General features: G+C 42.1%; 1 protein-coding gene across 5 annotated transcripts in view; it reads left to right on the forward strand.

The window, feature by feature from the left end:
- LOC308306458 (aspartyl/asparaginyl beta-hydroxylase-like) overlaps positions 1-15,600 on the forward strand; it is a 101,670-nt gene that overhangs the window by 17,398 nt on the left and 68,672 nt on the right. For 4 of the 5 annotated variants that reach the window (XM_080751468.1, XM_080751466.1, XM_080751467.1 and 1 more), the window contains exons 2-4: positions 10,335-10,514; positions 12,738-12,782; positions 13,687-13,755. In XM_080751468.1, coding sequence (XP_080607594.1) covers positions 10,335-10,514; positions 12,738-12,782; positions 13,687-13,755 — 294 coding nt within the window. The remainder of the gene's footprint in view (positions 1-10,334; positions 10,515-12,737; positions 12,783-13,686; positions 13,756-15,600) is intronic. The other variant, XM_080751469.1, reaches the window with a different exon arrangement.

Here is a 15,600-nt window from a genome sequence, read left to right on the forward strand (position 1 = left end):
GCCCACAGAATGTTTTTTGTGCAAAACAAATGCCTGCAATGGATTCAGCATGATGACAAACCCCTAGTTAGACCCCTCACATCCCACTTAAAGCAGGTTTTTTTTCAGTAATTTTTTCCTTTATATTGTAGTGTATAGTAAGTGAAGAGATAGGTCGTTTTCAAAACTTTGCCCCGGTGGGATTCCTTGGGACTTTTTTTCCCTCACTAAGGACATAATGAGGATACAAAATCAGTTGAGTTTGCTACTATTGCAATTTGTTCTAGGTCTAACCCTAAAATGACTGGACTATAGTTCATTAAAACACCAAACACCTTATCTCTTCCCACAGTCATAAAACAAAGGGCCACTATGTGGCAGCCTGACCTCCTTACCTATCCTCCCCTCTTCCCTAGTCTCGCAGCTGGTGTCTCAGGGTCAGCAAATAGCAGTCAACAAGAAATAATATATTTCATTCACTTCACGTCTTACTAGTAGCCTATATTTATCAGGACGCACTTGTTGGTGACGTCACCATCAACAGCCAATGAGGGACTAGCATTCTTGGTTATCGACAAAAAGTGCGACCTGATATATAGATAACAAGGCACACGTTGGCACCTCTGGTGGTTCTTTATTGTTTGAATTGACCAAACCTGCCTACCAATGACGTCACGGGTAGACAGGTTTCTGAACTCTCCACCGCCCACTAATGAGACGCAGAGTGAGTAGACAGAAATGACGCCATCCTCTAAAATGGGTGAAGTGCTCCTTTAACTACAACTTAGCAAATAACTACAGCTACAACTGAAAGAACATTTTTAGTCAACACACGCACGCACGCACGCACGCACACACACACACACACACACACACACACACACACACACACACTAATGAATATTCTAATCTAAATGATAAAAAAACGTTGCAGAAGAGGAGGAGGAATGGAGGCGGGGCGAAGATCAGGTGTCATCTGCTGCTCAGCAGGAGGTGAAAGCTGTGGTCCAGGACCCAGGTAGGGCCACTTCTGGACTGGACTGGCGTGGAATGGAATGATTAGATTGTAATGCAATGGAAATATTTGAAGTGGACTGGAATGAATGGAAAAGCTTGGAATGGATTGGATTGAATTGGATTGGTTTGGCTTGGGTGGAAGGGCTTCGATTGGTTTGGTTTGAATTAGGTATGGGACGAGAATTTATATAATCGTTTATCGTGCAAGAAAAAAAAATCACATTCATAACTATCATTTCACAACGGAAATATCAGATCTAGGATTGAGGTTTGGCATGGACTGGTTTTGCTGGTTTGAATTGATTAGAAATGGATGGGGTTGGTCTGGACTGGCATGGTATGGTTTGGCTTGGCATGGTGTGTTTCAACGAGGCTATCATGTGATCCTGCAGCCGATAGGAGTAGCAGGTCTGTCTGGTGTCAGTGTATCCTTCTCTCCTCTACAGCATCTATTCATTAGCCTCGCAACAGCCAGACTCTCCCAGGGGAGAGTCTGGGAGGTGTCCATAGACAACACATTACGCCATGACGTAGTTACTTACTTTGACTGACAGGTCCAGTCAGTAGCCACCAGCGCATCAAAACATCGTCGGCAGAACAGCAAATACGTCTTTTCCAGACAGAAATTCCAAAGGTGCAAACTGTTGTTTGTTTTTAAGTTATGAGATGCCGTTGATTTCAGATAAAACTTAGCTTAATGCAGCTTTTATTTGCGATGTGTGAACTCGCGTCAGACATGGGGTACGCCATGTTTGTTTACAAAATGAGAGAGCTGTAGCAGCCGCTCGACCAATCAGGAGCGGTGTGAGGCGGGTCGCTCCAAATGCAGCCATTTGATGGGAAATTAGAAAGTAAGTTCTCATAAGGAGACTCTATGGGAGGACCACCAGACCGAGAAAGGAAGCACATTGGTGATGACGTAGCTCGGGATGGCCTGCGAGGCTATCTATTCATGTGAACTACCATGGCTCTCAAAATGATATGATAGCAGGACGCACTGGATGAATTAACTTACTTAATTGAATCTGTTGGGTCCTAAATTAATTAATTCAGTTAAAGCGGCACTATCTAACTTTTTTTCAATTAATAAAAAGTAATTTTTGTGTTAAAGGAATTTGGAGATCATGAAGACTTTCGTTTTTGTCACATTTCTAAGTCAATAATTTGATGAGCAGCAGTGGTTCCATATGGAGACACAAGTGGGAACAAGTTGGAAGTAGTAAACAAAACAATTAAGGGACCCATAAAAATGGGTCCGCGACACACAAACGGGTCCTGACCCACTGTTTGGGAACCAGTGATCTACAGAATCTATTTGTGTCAACTATGCTGTTCCTTTGGCACGCAGCAGGCCGTTCGCTGACGCTCTATAGGTCAACCAATCGGCTGTTGGCTACCATTCTCTCTCTGTGTCAGGGTCAGGTTAGCTCTCTGTTGATTGGTCATGTTGACATAGTTGTCATATCAGTCATTGCGCACGCACACACACACACACACACACACACACACACACACACACACACACACACACACACACACACACACACTCAGTCAGATGTCGCTCATCCACATTTGAAGAAAGCCAATTCTCATCAAAAACCTGCCTTCATGGTACCTTTTAAGACCAGGGGCGAGGCCAGAACAGAGAAATAGGGTAGGCCTGGCAATTTCAGGGTGGGCCCAGCTTTAGGTGGACTTTTGTGTCTGCGCCCAGAAAAAAAAGGTTTTTTTGAGCGCAGGCTTGGGGTTCAAATGGGTGTGGGTGGCAGCAGCATTGAACAATAATGAATAGGCTATTACAATGCATTGAGTTCCCAGCTGCACTTCATCCCAACAACACGTTTCCAAATATAAACACTCCAAACACAGTAGCCAACTGCTGCTAGTGTAAAAGATGCATTACTGGAGCAAGTACTGTTCATTTATTCATATTATAAGCAAGATGATGATCACACAAAAAAACACAACAGGAAAAAAAAACATTTTATTTAATGAAAGAGACATGATTAAAAAAAAATAAGAAAAAGAAAACTTTTTTTTTCCCGAAAAAAATTGATGGGTGGACCAGCTTTCTACATGGGATAAAAACGCCCCTGAGACAGCCAATGACAGAGACACACACACGCGCGTGTGCGCGCACGCACAGACAATGACAGAGAGACAGACAGAATCGGGTTATTTAGGGACTTTAGTTAAAGGAGACAGGATGGCACCTGACACCTGTTTTCACCTGTCACCTGTTTTCACCTGTGTGTGTGTGTGTGTGTGTGTGTGTGTGTGTGTGTGTGTGTGTGTGTGTGTGTGTGTGTGTGTGTGTGTGTGTGTGTGTGTGTGTGTGTGTGTGTGTGTGTGTGTGTGTGTGTGTGTGTGTGCGCGTGCGTGCATGTGTGTGAGAACCAGGTCAGCTTATGTAACACTAGGCACTGGCTTCAGAACATCACAACAGCAGGGAAATCCCCTCTCTCTCTTTCTCTCTCACACACAGTCACGCACACACGCAGTGTTGATATTGCACGCTGACTATTAAGAAAATGATAACATGGCACTTCTTGTAAAAAATAAGTTGCCGACCCCTGATACAGGACATCACGGCAGAGTATAAAATGAGTGGTTTAAACTCTATTTTGTCTGTATGTCTGTCTGTCGTTCATGTGTCTGTCTCGCTCTCTCTCACACCTCTGTCTGTTCGTCCGCAGGGATGTAAAGTAATTAAGTAAATTTACTTAAGCAGTTACAGTACTTAGTTATTTTTTTTTTTTGCAATTTAATTTGAGTAATTCCAAATTCCAATACTTTTACTTCTACTCCGATCTACAAGCTCACAATGCGTTGCATCGCAATCGGCTATTTTCACAAGATTTGTATACATTTGAAAACTTGAAATGGGATATTCTGCATAATGAATACTTTTACTCTTGGTCCTTTACCAATACTTTTGTACTTTTACTCAAGTACATTTTGAATTCTGGACTTTTACTTTGCACAGAGCATTTCTTCATTGCCGTGTTGATACTTTTACTTAAAGGTGTATTCAGTGATAATGAAAGTGGCCGGGGGTCATCTTGTCCCTTACTGGCCTTACAGCGTGTAAATGTTTCGTTTTTTTATAGATTTTTTACACCATTATAATGTTCTCGTTTTGATCATTAGACCCAATCACTGAATATTGGTAGGCCTACGTCTCCAGCTTCAGGATATGTATGATACTGATTTACTACGAGACTGTGGCATTTTATGAGTTCAGTAGTTTACAATCTAGGCATTTAGCAGACGTTCTTAATTCAGAGCGACTGTGGTTCTCAAAACATATTTTGGCCATCATAACTAAACATCATAACACTACAACGGCCATACTCTACCCTGATTGTTCGAGGACTGGCTGGCCACCTCTGAAAACCGAATCTAGCTATGCTCGTAACACGGGCCATGGTGGAAGTCCTATGGTCAGCACAAGTTCTAGTGAGGAGAATGAATGGAAAATGTACCAATTATATTTTTATTTGAATGAAATACAATCATATACCTTTAAGTAAAAAAACATGTTTTTTTTTTGTATGTAACCTGGTGGCAAGGAATTTACTGTTAAATAATATGACAACGCCACCTTGATGATATCTGCATCAAGGAACAGAATCAACAATGCTATAGATACATAACAGATAAGAACAATGAGACGGAGAGACGTGAGTTTGCCCCAATAGTTAGGTAAAGTTAGCCGAAAGTTAAACCAATCTGGGAACTAAATCAAAATCAATATCTTTCTTCACAATAAAGGTGTCAACTAATCACCTCTGAACTTTCTCAATCACAACTCCCTTGGGGAACTTTGTGGGAGCCAATCAAAGTTGGGGGTATCCCGTGGGCCTGGGATTAAAGGGGGAAAAAATAGAAAATGGCCAATATGAGCGTATGAGGTGTGTATTAGGGTATTTGGGGGCTGCTGAATCCATTCCAACCATTAGTTATCAGTAAAAATGACTCCTTGGCCATAAAATAGACCACAACAAACTACCTTTTTGTGTCCACGAGACATAATATTGTCAATAAAAAAAATGGTTGGAGTAGGGTTTGAATTCATGACAACTATTCAAGATCAGGTGGGTAAGCGCACATCATGACACACATGATAACATGATACAATCTGACAAGGAACACTCAAAAGGGTTTAAAGCATAAGGACTAACAGGACAGGTGAACTCGTCTCGAATTACATGATTGGCTAAGCCTTAGCCAATTAGGCCTATTTTATGGCCAAGGAGTCATTTAAACTGAAAACAAATGGTTGGAATGGATTCAGCGGCCCAAAAATACCCTAATTACACACCCCATATGCTCATATTGAATTTCTTTTCATTTTATCCCCTTTAATCCCAGGCCCAGGTATCCCGATACCCCCAACTTTGATTGGTTCCCACAAAGTTCCCCAAGGGAGTTGTGATTGAGAAAGTTCAGAGGTAGGGTTGCCACCCGTTCCGTATAATACGGAATCGTTCCGTATTGGACAATTAAAAGATGCGTTCCGTATTGAACCAATACGGAACACGGTTTGTTCCGTATTTAACCAAATGCCCCATAAAGGTCTGTCACACAAACCTCAACACAGAATTTAACAATAATGAATGAAATAAAACACAGGAAAAGACAGCAAAAGGAGGGAGAGGCACGAAGGACCTTCTGTGAGGCGGCTCGCAGTCGCTGCAGCTGTGGTGCGCTCTACGCTCTGCCTATAGTGGGGTTCCGTGTACATGTACTTTTTGGTTTTCATTTTAAATTTGTGTTAAAGTTTATTTTTCACTTCCAATTTGTAGATTATGATCTATAGAACAATTTTGGTTCGAGTGTCAAGACAGTAGATTGTAGACAGTAGACACTTTATAAAATAGGCTATGCTCAGGTTTAGGCTAGTGAAGCCTATTCAGCCTAAAGTAAAAATTTTCAATGTTCATAAAATAGGCTATGCTCAAGTTTAGGCTAGTGAAGCCTATTCTTCAGCCTAAAGTAAAAATGTTCAATGTTCATTGCTAATAAAGCACTTTAAACTAGGCTATGCTCAGGTTCAGGCTAGTGAAGCCTATTCAGCCTAAAGTAAAAAATGTTTAATCTTCGTTGCTAATAAAGCACTTTAAACTTTAAGTATATGACTTAATGGTTTCTTGACTACCTTCTCTTTACTGACCACCAAGTGACCCAAGAGCCAGGTTCAAATCATTCATACATTGCTTTATTTCATACAAAATTAACTTATTCATATTTTAGAAACAATTGGCCACTTCAAACTGCAAAACAATATAGGTTATACCATGTTGTGTGTTATAGTTATAACTATTCTATGCATTTCATGGGTTTGGGACTGCATTTTTTCGCCGGCCGGCAGCTGTGCCACGCGCACGGAACGCACGCACCGCGTGCCCGGAAGAGGTGTTCCTTATTTCAATTTCTGAAAGGTGGCAACCCTATTCAGAGGTGATAGTTGACACCTTTATGAACACATTTGTGTAGAAAGATATTGATTTTGATTTAGTTCCCAGATTGGTTTAACTTTTGGCTAACTTTACCTAACTACAACTATATAACATTTATTAATACAATCACAGAACAACATGTATTTCAGTGCAAAGGGAAATGCAATATAACTCTTAAAACCACACACTTAAAAACTCACTGAATGCCACCCTTTATTAAAAATCTACAAAACTGGTGGCAGCCATTTTGTTTAATTTTACCTTTTTATGGGGGCCAAAATCATATTTTGTACTTAAATTACATATATAAATCTATGCTTCTATCGAAAGCCACACTACCCCTCTTACAAAGGAAAAAATATATATTTATATATATATATCAGTGATTGCGCTAGGATTTTTAACTGCCGGTCACCGTGACCGGCATGATTAAAATTTACCGGACATCTGAAGAATATACCGGACATAATCATTTTAATGCATACATTACAAGCAGGTGCACAAACAGCCAATAGCAACAGTTAAAGTATTAGGCCTACTGCATAGTTGGGACTGAAAACGAATTGAATGAAAAAGTATAGGCTAAAAAGAAAAAAACGCTTCAATCTTGCATAAGGGAATTAATTATATTGGACTAATCGCGCTGTTCGCAGGCTGTCTGCATGTGGCACACGCACACTGCTTTCACAACAACGTCTTTCTGTTGCATCATGTTTCATGCCAACAATACAATACCATGTCTTGACTTCAGAATAATGAAAAGGTTGATATTCATCTGGCCAGCAATTAATCCAATACTCACTGTCGAGTGGTGACAGTGCGTCCATGTTATGCAACTTTGGGAGAGTTGAAAAGGCTTTGTTCTTCCTACTGTCTCCACTCCATCTCCTCTCCTCATAACTTCAATCAAGTGTATAATGTTTGTTTATGGGTTGATTGCTGACCGTGCGTGCATTCCTTAATTCCCATGGCTTTACATGCTGTGCGTGCATCGCAAACTGACACTGAAATGAGCGAGCGAGAGAGAGAAAGAGAGAGAGAGAGAACGGGGGAGCGCGCGGGGCGAGCGAGCGAGAGAGAGAGAGAGAGAGAGAGAGAGAGAGAGAGAGAGAGAGAGAGAGAGAAAGAGCGAGAGAGAGAGAGAGAGAGAGAGAGAGAGACAGGCAGCCTGCGCATGAGGAGCAGACGGCGATAATGATAAATGACCATTGGTTTTTCAATCGGTCAGGATGTCCGGGAGGAATTTTATTTTTCGGTCTTGGCCATAAAAAATCGGTCAAATCCGGCAATTCCCGGTCTAACGCAATCTCTGATATATATATATCCTATCATTAGATTTGGGCTTCAATAGAACATGTGTAAGATGTCTTGATCATTATGATATGTTTATGCTGTCATTGGGACTCTGTGTTCTCTAGAGTGCAATGGCCTTTGAAAACCACCAGGTGGTGTTCTCCTACTATCTGATTGACAAATAGAAGAAGAAAGAGACACTTCTATTTTTTTTGGACCGGGGCCTATCTGTTTACATTTTGGCCAGGCCTTTTTGCTAACATGCTATAACAGTTCCGAGCCCTAGCGATCGCTATGAAGGGCTCGGATCGCCGAATGGATGGCACGGTTATAACGGTGCCATTTTTTTCTTTCGAATGAGTACTTATACTTCGTCTGGGAAGCACGGGAAGTGTATAAACGAACGTGTATAGCTAACGCTAAGGTGGTAGGAACCAATGTTCGGTTTTAACATCCGGACTGTGTTTCCCGTCGGACTGTGTTCACCGGTGCTACAGTCAAATCGGTCGTGTCGCGGAGGCTAACGGCTTGAGTCTAGAGCGATTTTTTTGAAATTACAATTAGGTTATGAAAGATAAAACTTTTGATTAATTAAAAATACGTAAAGTGTGTATATGGCACTACAGATCAAAGATGTATAGTACGTTTATGGCGTTCAGTGAGTTAAAGGGATATTCCACTTTTAAAAAAAAAAACGTTGGTCATTTTATCGTCTAATCAGGCTTTTATGAACACCCTGAACAGATTTTAATTTGCTTAATTCAGTATTTAGATATTTGATGTAAATGTTACCAGGCCCTCCTCCTCAGGGCCTCTTCACATACACACCCATTGTAACTTCAAACTCCATTTTAACCATGATAGATTCATTAAAAACACCCATTATTTTTTCTGGTGACTCATAATACCCTCCTGATACGTCAGCAGGCTGTGTTTTTTCAATAACTGTTCTCAATTATCTTTAATATATTTTTATTGTATTACATTTTTTCCATTTTCCCCCAAAAATATTAAAAATTATTGAAAACAGTTATTGAAAAAACACGGCCTACTCACATATTAGGATGGTATTATGAGTCACCAGAAAAATAATAATAGGTGTTTTTAACTCATTCTGTGCCTATCCCGAACATGTTCAATCCAAAACAATTTTTTTTTAATTAATTGACTTACCCTGAGCTGCTTGTAGAGTCGTGGGTGGTCCTGGCTCGTCCTACGCTAGCCAGCTAGCCATTTTACATGGTCCGACGATATATTCCATTAAAAATGGTTTAAAATACATTTTTGAGACCCCCAATGTTCACCGAATGTTCAGCGCCGCTTCCGGAACGTAGTCCAGTGTGCCTATCCCGAACATGTTCGGGATTTTTAATGAAATGAATAAAATAATCCGAGGCCTTCTGAAGCCTGAGCCTAAATTTAAAATCCAGTGGTCCAAATCCTGGGGAAGCCATGCCGGCCGTGAGCCGCGAACGTAGCCGCGAATCGCCGCCGAATTCAATGAAAAACCACATCTTTGGAGGCCCATATCTCTGGATTGTGTTTTTAGGGATGTGGCGCGAGGTTTATTTACGGCGAAATCGCCGAAAAATGATCTTTAAAATGACAAAATGGGAATAGCTATTCTGTTAGCATTATCATCCAGGACATTTCCATGACGTGCACGAACGTGAGCACGCGCGTCACTGCAACGTGAGTCCCCGGATGCTAATGCAGTCCCCTATGGGAGAAAGTCTGGCATTCTTTGGCGCCATCTAGGGGCTGGCACTGGTAGGGTTAATGAATCTATCATGGTTAAAATGGAGTTTGAAGTTACAATGGGTGTGTATGGGGAAAGGTCCTGGAGGAGGAGGGCCTGATAACATTTACATCAAATATCTAAATACTGAAAAAGTATGATTCCCAAAAGCCTGATTAGACGAAAGAATTACCAAAAGTTATTTTGAAAGTGGAATATCCCTATAAAGATAGACCCTCCACAAAAACGCGGGCAAAAATCCTTGATTATACGGGCTAAAATCCTTGATTTTGCAGGCAAAAATCTTTGATTATGCGGTGAATTACCGCATAATATGTGAAATAATATTTCACATATTATTTGTGCCGCATAATATGTGAAATTATGCGGCACAAATGCGAAACTATGCGAAATATGCGGTGTGTACACTACACACAAATGCGAGCGCACGCACGCACCGCAGCGCACGCAATCACACACACACACACACACACACACACACACACGCACGCACGCACAGAGGAGCCACTTGTTTCACTGCGCCTCATTGTTTTGCCTCTGTTCTGTGTCTGAACGTGATTGAACGGTGAAGCGATGACTTTATACTTTTATGCGAAAAGGTGCGGGGATTGTGAAATCAAGCAATGCCCGCATATTTCGCATATTTTCTGCGGAAATATGTGAATATGAGGGGATTGTGAAATTCTGCGATCGCATAATCGCGTTTTTCTGGAGGGTCTAATAAGACAGTCAGTTGGCTAGTGGGCGTCAGGGGGAGCTACACTAAAAGGTTATTCACTGTCTGTACCGACAGCCTAGAACTAACTTTACCACTGTCCGTCCAGATGTGAAGTCGTCCACAGAGGGTAAGAATGGGAGACACACAGAGCCCAGAGAGACAGCAGCAGCCGCCGCCGTCCCCAAGTCCTCCGTCTTGTCCTGGTTCCTGGTGCTGTCCCTGCTAGGGGTGTGGAGTTCCGTGGCCGTGGTCTACTTCGACGTGGTCGACTACAACAGTGTCATAGGTGAGTGGCGCTCTGTCATCTGTTTTGTATTTTTAATCCCCCCCCAGGTAGTCTTGTCACAACTATTACATCACTGTTAACATCATTTTCTTCACAATTTATTTGATTAATCGCAATGGGGACTGCCCCATAGGTCGAACTCCCATTGGGTCGACTGAGGTTAGGGTTAGGCATAGTTTTACTGAGGTTAGGGTTAGGGTTAAGGGCGTCTTACTAGTAGTGACAGCCCTACTGCAAGGAGGGCCTTTTTGCTACACATCATCTCTGTCGTCTGGACACGTTTATGTCAACGTTTAATGCCCATGTATGGGCATGGCCAGGGACGTGCAGAGAATATTAGAGAGGCAGGGGCTGACATTTCTAAAAGGGCCTTTTGGTGAAAATATCGAAAATAGGGGTGGGCGATAAGGACAAATATTGTGTCACGAACGTTCAGCAAATTATCACGATAACAGGTGTGTACAGGTATGTCAACGTTTCATGCCCATGTATGGGCATGGCCAGTAGGATTGCCACGGTTCAGTCAGCCCACGGTTCGGTTCGTATCTCGGTTTTTGCCTCACAGTTTCGGTACGGTTTCGTTACAGTCAAAATTGAAAATGAAAAAATAATATATAAACATCCAAAATGTTCAGTTAATTTTAAAGATGGGGTGCAATCATTTGTTTCCCACCTAAAACATGATAATCAGTTGTTATGATTATACTAGGAGGAATATTTTCTCCAAAAAAGTGTACAGAAAGAGTTAAAATTATGTTTTTATGTGGCCACACCCAGAAATTTGGTTCATTCAGTATGGGCTGTTCGGTTCGGTACAGGGCCATTCGGTTCGGTATACCGGTTCGGTTCAGTATTGTGGCACCCCTAATGGCCAGGGACGTGCAGAGAATGTTAGAGGCTAGGGACTGACATTTCTAAAAGGACCCTTTGGTGAAAATATCGAAAATAGCAGACCTCAAAGCTCTCAACACGTTGTGCTGAGACGCATTGTGAGCTTGGAGGTCAGCTATTTTTGGTGATGATACCACACTGAACTAAGCATAATCAAGTCAATGCTGTAGATGTGGCGTAACGGCATGGCTTTCTACACAGAGAGGACAATTCTTTCAACATAAGATGCTGCATGCAAGTTCGGGAGAGTTTGAAAAAGGCAATTCTCTTGAACGCTGCCTTCAGTTATGGCATGGAAGGGGCATTTGAGTTTCTTTCACCATAGTAAAAACTGCATTCGTGGTCTGGAGAGGCACTTTTTACAGACGGATAAAAGGGCAGGGGCTCAAGCCCCCTTTGATGTTGCTCGAGCCCCCTGTGATGTCTGTGTGTGCACGGGCCTGGGTGGGCATGGCAGCTTGATGGGCGGTTCTGGACAGCCGCCCATCCGACAGACTCTAGGCTAGGGCTGTCACGATTATGACATTTTACATGACGATTAATTGTCACTCAAATAATTGCGATTAACGATTTTATTGTGTTTTTGTCGTTGACAATTACATTTCTGTTTGGCTTGTAGGCTTTGAAGTTTCACATGGCAGATATGACACATAATCTAAATATACAAAGAAATTACTGACATATTTGACAACTTTATGAAAAAGAACAATGATAGTGGAAATAGCCGATCTACAAGCTCACAACGTGTCGCGATGCGACGCGTTGTTTTGTAATATATGAACATTTTTCAACATGGAAACGATTATGACGATTAAGAAAAATAATCGCGATTATGTCAAATAATTGCGATTAGACGATTATGTAATAATTGTGACAGCCCTACTCTAGGCCTCGTGTCACGGCGAGTTCGTTGGGTCGGACCGTTCTCACGAGTCACAACACGGTGAAATGCAGAAGTGTGACAGACAACGTTTGATGTCTGGCCTCGGTTGAGAAACGGGAACCATCTCTATAACCACAGGAAACACACACACACACACACACACACACACACACACACACACACACACACACACACACACACACACACACACACACACACACACACACTTGGAGGAAGAGAGATAGAGAGAGATACAGATCTGCTTCTCATGAATCTATAAAAGGATGTCATTGCTGATGTCTGCTACTCTGTGATGTCTGCTTCTAACACCAGCTGCGTCTAACGCTTTCTTTCTTCTTTCTTTCTTTCTTTCTTTCTTTCTTTCTTTCTTTCTTTCTTTCTTTCTGTCTCTGTCTCTGTCTCTGTCTCTCTCTTAACCCCGTGTGAAGCCAGAGCCAAGGAGTTCCGTGTGAACTTCTCTAAGGTTCTGCAAGGTAGGGGCCCACACACACACACACACACACACACACACACACACACACACACACACACACACACACACACACACACACACACACACACACACTTCCTCTTCTAACCACAGCGCCAGTTTCAGTGTGAAAGATGACTGATGGGGAAGTATCACTGTGGTTTGTGTGTGTGTGTGTGTGTGTGTGTGTGTGTGTGTGTGTGTGTGTGTGTGTGTGTGTGTGTGTGTGTGTGTGTGTGTGTGTGTGTGTGTGTGTGTGTGTGTGTGTGTGTGTGTGTGTGTGTGTGTGTGTGTGTGTGTGTGTGTGTGTGTGTGTGTGTGTGTGTGTGTGTGTGCGCGCGCGTACGTGTTTCTATTACTGTACAAATAATCTGTCACTCTGTCAGCAGGCTTTTTTTCTTGCTTATTGCCACTGTCAGGTCTCAAGTTACTATGCAAAGCTCACAACCTCCACCCCTCATTTCTCATATGGCCCTCTTCTAGCACCACCATGAGGCCGATTATTGCAAAACACATTTTTTGGACACTGCTCCTACAGATTTTGGCCTAAGATCACGCAAAGCGGTACACAGTATCTCTAAAGTCATGTCATCAACATGGATCTGTCGCATTTGCCATACTCCCTCCTGATTCGCTACGATTGCCTTCTAAAGTTTGTGTATCTGACCTGATGGTCGCTTATCTCCCGATTAGGGAGTCTTACTGGTTGTAGCTGTTGGTATTGTTGGTGTTATGTATTGCATGTCTTGATGAATTGAGAACAACCCCTCTATGTTATTGAGCAGAGCTTTTAATATAGTTTTTTACTGTGCTGCTTTCAAAGTGTTAATAATAAAAATAAAAGATCCTCTCCTCTCCTCTCCTCTCCTCTCCTCTCCTCTCCTCTCCTCTCCTCTCCTCTCCTCTAGGTAAACTAGCGGTCTACGATGCAGATGGGGATGGAGACTTTGATGTTGAGGATGCAAAAGTTCTTCTTGGCAAGTACACTGACCTGTCTGTCTGTCTGTCTGTCTGTCTGTCTTGTGCTTGTCTTATTCAACTTACGTAACACAGCAGTATTGATGCTAAACCTTTGTATTTAGAAGTAGGGACATTCTTGGCAGATAACAACAGCGATGTCTTTGGCGTTATTATTTCCCCTTTTGGGCCAGGGTAACACATAAATCAACATTAAAATAAATACCTGTTCAGAATCTACTCTCTTGGTAGGCTGCAAATAACCAACACACCAACGTAGCCATCTTATCAACAACAGATAAGATGGATATGCAGATACTGATATTGACCGATAACGGCAAACATCGTCCGATACCGATGTGTGGCTGATATATCGGTGCATCCCTGTTGTTTAGAACAACAACAGCAAATAAACCTTGGGTCTCCTGCATGGAAAGCCTACATCTTAACCACTAGCCTAAAGGGGATTCTCCCTTTGCCCGGGGAGATATTAGGCCTTTGGTCATCAGGCAGAGGCTTTGAGCCTGTACTGCAGGGCTACTCAACATATCCTATTTTGGACGTTTTAGAGAATGATTTTGTAACACACTACATGACTAGTCTAAAAATTAAGGAAACACAAAGATAACAGCCAAGGCCAAACCTCATTGAACAAAACGATTGTCATGGAATGATTAATGATGAAATGATAAAGTTTCTTCTTTTGGAACAAACCAAATAGTGCATAAAACAAAACAAAATCTGTTTCGGAGAGAAACTGAAAAATGACATCAGAAATGATTTTTCCACACTGAAAGTATAAAAAAAATATGACCATGACGGGCCGCATAGACATGCCACAGGGGGGCGCAGGTTGAATAGCGCTGCTCTACTGCAACATTCATAGTCACAATTAGGCATAATTATGAACATTTATAGCAAGTGGTATAAAGCCTTATGAATGCATTATTAGTGTGATTATAACCCATTATAGACCGACCTTAACACTTCCGCTGCTAAACACGTCCAGGAACGTGATACGATTGCGCCTCGGTGCGGTGCCAAGACCCCGTTATCACGTCCAGGGATGTGTTACCTGGTTACCATGGTTACCAGGTAAACAGGCCGCTGCCTGGTGAGCGAAAACACTACCATGATGCAACTTGGCCGCCAGCATCAGGAAGCGTCTAATCTCCATAGGCTCCTATTCATTGCTGATGCAAAGAAACAGCTTTATCGCAACCGTTTTTTTTTTTTTTTTTTTTTTTTTTGCACGCCGACACTGGGGCGTGACGATCGCCCGTGGTTACGATTTTCCATTTCCGTGTGAAAATAAACATACTTGGCCGCCATTACAATTTCCAAAACATGGACACGATTGTGGCTTCCGGGGCTCTTCAAAATAAAGCGCAAGTGAATGGCAGCACTCTATAGCCAAATACAGTATTTACCAAAATAATGGTGTTATGAAGCCTTCCCAAAAAAAGTTATTTTTTATTGGAGCAACAAGAAACTGTGGTTTATATTCACTGTCAACCAGCTGTATCCAGGTGACATGTTATCACTACAATGGAAAAAATAAATATAATTGTATATATTTATTTATATCAGGAAGGATTATTTATTTATTTATCGTTACATCTCGACAACCTGATCCTGGTTATGAAACTGTTGTGTGCATTCCTCTGAAGTCTGAACGTTCAGTTCACAATAACACTGAACAGCCTGCTGCTCATTGGCCCTGAAGTAAGCAATTTACCCCGAGTGAGAGGACATTATGCTCTGATAATGTCCTGTGTGAGGGGGTGATCGGACGAGGCGAAGCCGAGTCCGATAACACCCTCACACAGGACATTATCAGAGCATAATGTCCGACCCCGAGTGGT

The sequence above is a fragment of the Nannobrachium achirus genome (genome assembly GCF_963921795.1).
Source record: "Nannobrachium achirus genome assembly, chromosome: 21".
NCBI lineage: Eukaryota > Metazoa > Chordata > Actinopteri > Myctophiformes > Myctophidae > Nannobrachium > Nannobrachium achirus.